Raw genomic sequence first — 2,139 nt, 5'->3', positions numbered from 1 at the left:
GGCCCCGCCTCCCCTCCCCTCCCCTCGGGGCCCGGGCCGGCCTCTTGTCCGTGGCCAGGCCCGGGCCCGGGCCCAGCGGGGTCTGACGGGCCCGCCGCATTCCTCTGTGCCCCTGCAGGTGGCGGACGAGCTGGTGAAGGTGCAGGTGGCGCTGAACAATATCGCCGGCAAGAGGGAGAGGATCAAAATCCTCTTTAAGAAAAGTGAGCGGCCGCGGGGAGGGGGGCGCGGGGGGAAGCTCGAAACCTATGTGTGGCATTTCGCTCCTCTAAGCAAAAGTTCCTTTCTCGCCCCGTGTGAGCCCCTTTGATTTTGCCTCTTGTTTTGCATATTTGGCAGAGAGATAAGTAACCGGGCGGGGTGTCTTTCTGCTTGCGATTCTCCCACTCGGCTGTTGGGGGTGCAAAACGGGCTGCCGCAGCCTGGTGTTTGCTTGATGTCCGCCCGCATCCGTGCAGTGGTTTGCTCTGCCTGTAATGCGGCCCCTGAGGGTTGTTGAGCTGAAATGCATGAGCTCCTGAAATGACTTCCTGCATGCTTGGCCTCGGGCACACCAGCACAACTCTCTCCTCTGTGTGTGGGATCTGCCACCGAACTGGGGGATATCAGGAGCGGACTCCAGAGTGCTGCTTTGTCCTGCAAAGCTGCCTCTTGGCCAAGTTTTGCCGTCTCATATCACGGAAGGAACAAGCTGTTGTGGTCCAAGTCTGCGGTGTCCATTCAGTATAAAAATCTAAACCATGTATTTATAGATGATTTTAAGGATGAGGATGGAGGGCTATTGGCTGGTTTTGTTTCAAAGGGCAGGAAGAAGCAGATTTCACTCACCTTTAATATCGCTGTTCAAATAAAAAACAAGCGTTGCGCTTGTCCGTAACGAAGCAGTTGCTTGGCTTGAGACGTTTTTCAGCTCTTGGTTACAGTGCTCCAAAGTCACATATTTTCAAGTGCCATAGAAATTCGTGACTCTGGAAAAAAACCCTGACCCTAAGTGGGCAGTGTTTACAAAGTAACCTGATGTACAGCACGGGGGAAGACGCCATTTGTGAAGGCAATAACATCTCTTACTTTTTGTCTCCACACCTGTTTTTCACTCTAGTTGAAGATGTAATAAAATACCTTGACCCTCAGTACATTGATAGGATGGCTGTTCCGGATGCCATGAAGCTGCAGTTCATCTTGGCAGGTATGGTATGAAATGAGAGGAGGCAGAGGGGGTTTTTAGCACTACAAAGTTGTCTTTTACCTAAGCTGGACTGGGATGGGTTTCTTTTCTTTAGTTGTAAGGATCTGGCAAGGCACCCTCTTTGGAGCTGTCAGAGAGTTGGTTTGTACAAAGATATCTGCCACCCCTAGTGCTGCCTTGTGCACGTCCATCCTGCAGTTGTGTCAGTTCTGATCTTAGTATTGATCAATTTAACCCTGAATTAGTAAAAATATGAAAAGAAAAAACGGAGCTGGAACAGTTTTCCTCACCCCAATTCTAATACTCTCTAGGCTGTGACAAAAACGGAAGACCTTTGGATGTATTTTAAACACTTTCTACTCTTATCTTACCCTCTTTTACCCCAGTGGTTCAGCCTTGTTTCGGTATAATCTGCAAATGAAACTTGGTGGAGATTTTCCTGCTCTAAGTCAGTGTAAACCAGAATTCAGTGGTGAGCCACACAAATGTCTGAATGCAGTCATAAACAAGCCCCTTTCTGTATAGCTAGATCAGCTGTAAAAGTTACCTCACCGTTATTTGTGAAAAGCCAAAGCAGTGTCTTGTATTTACTGATGTTGCTTTTTGTCCCTCCTGAATCAGAGGAGCAGGTTATTCCTTCCCGAGCAGCCCTTCTGGAGCAGGTGAAGAACCTCCAGCCCATCTTGGACAGTACCAGTATCCAAGGTATGCGTGTTCTTCTGCCAGTTTGAGCTGCAAATGTCACCCCGTAAGCTGTTGCCTATCCTGTGTTCTGTTTGTTTTGGTTTTTTCTCTTGAGCCTCAGCCTTGAAGACAGCTAAGCACGCAACCTAATGTGAGTGAAGTAGGTACAAAGAAAGTATGTCTGCTCCTCCCTCATGCTGCTGTAATGTCCCATGCAAGGTCAAGGAGGTGATGGAGTAGGTCTGGAAGTGGTTAGAGACAGCAGCCTG

At 49.1% G+C, this 2,139-nt stretch overlaps 1 protein-coding gene across 1 annotated transcript in view; it reads left to right on the top strand.

Annotated features, from left to right (window-relative positions):
* DCTN3 (dynactin subunit 3) overlaps window positions 1–2,139 on the top strand; it is a 4,748-nt gene that overhangs the window by 321 nt on the left and 2,288 nt on the right. Inside the window, exons 2-4 of the mRNA XM_035902731.1 lie at window positions 59–203; window positions 1,100–1,186; window positions 1,808–1,891. Coding sequence (XP_035758624.1) covers window positions 59–203; window positions 1,100–1,186; window positions 1,808–1,891 — 316 coding nt within the window. The remainder of the gene's footprint in view (window positions 1–58; window positions 204–1,099; window positions 1,187–1,807; window positions 1,892–2,139) is intronic.

This window comes from Egretta garzetta, unplaced genomic scaffold (genome assembly GCF_000687185.1).
Source record: "Egretta garzetta isolate BGI_Z169 unplaced genomic scaffold, ASM68718v1 scaffold59, whole genome shotgun sequence".
Taxonomy (NCBI): Eukaryota; Metazoa; Chordata; class Aves; order Pelecaniformes; family Ardeidae; genus Egretta; species Egretta garzetta.
The sequence above is the reverse complement of the archived record's forward strand: the minus strand, read 5'-3'. Positions and strand labels throughout refer to the sequence as shown.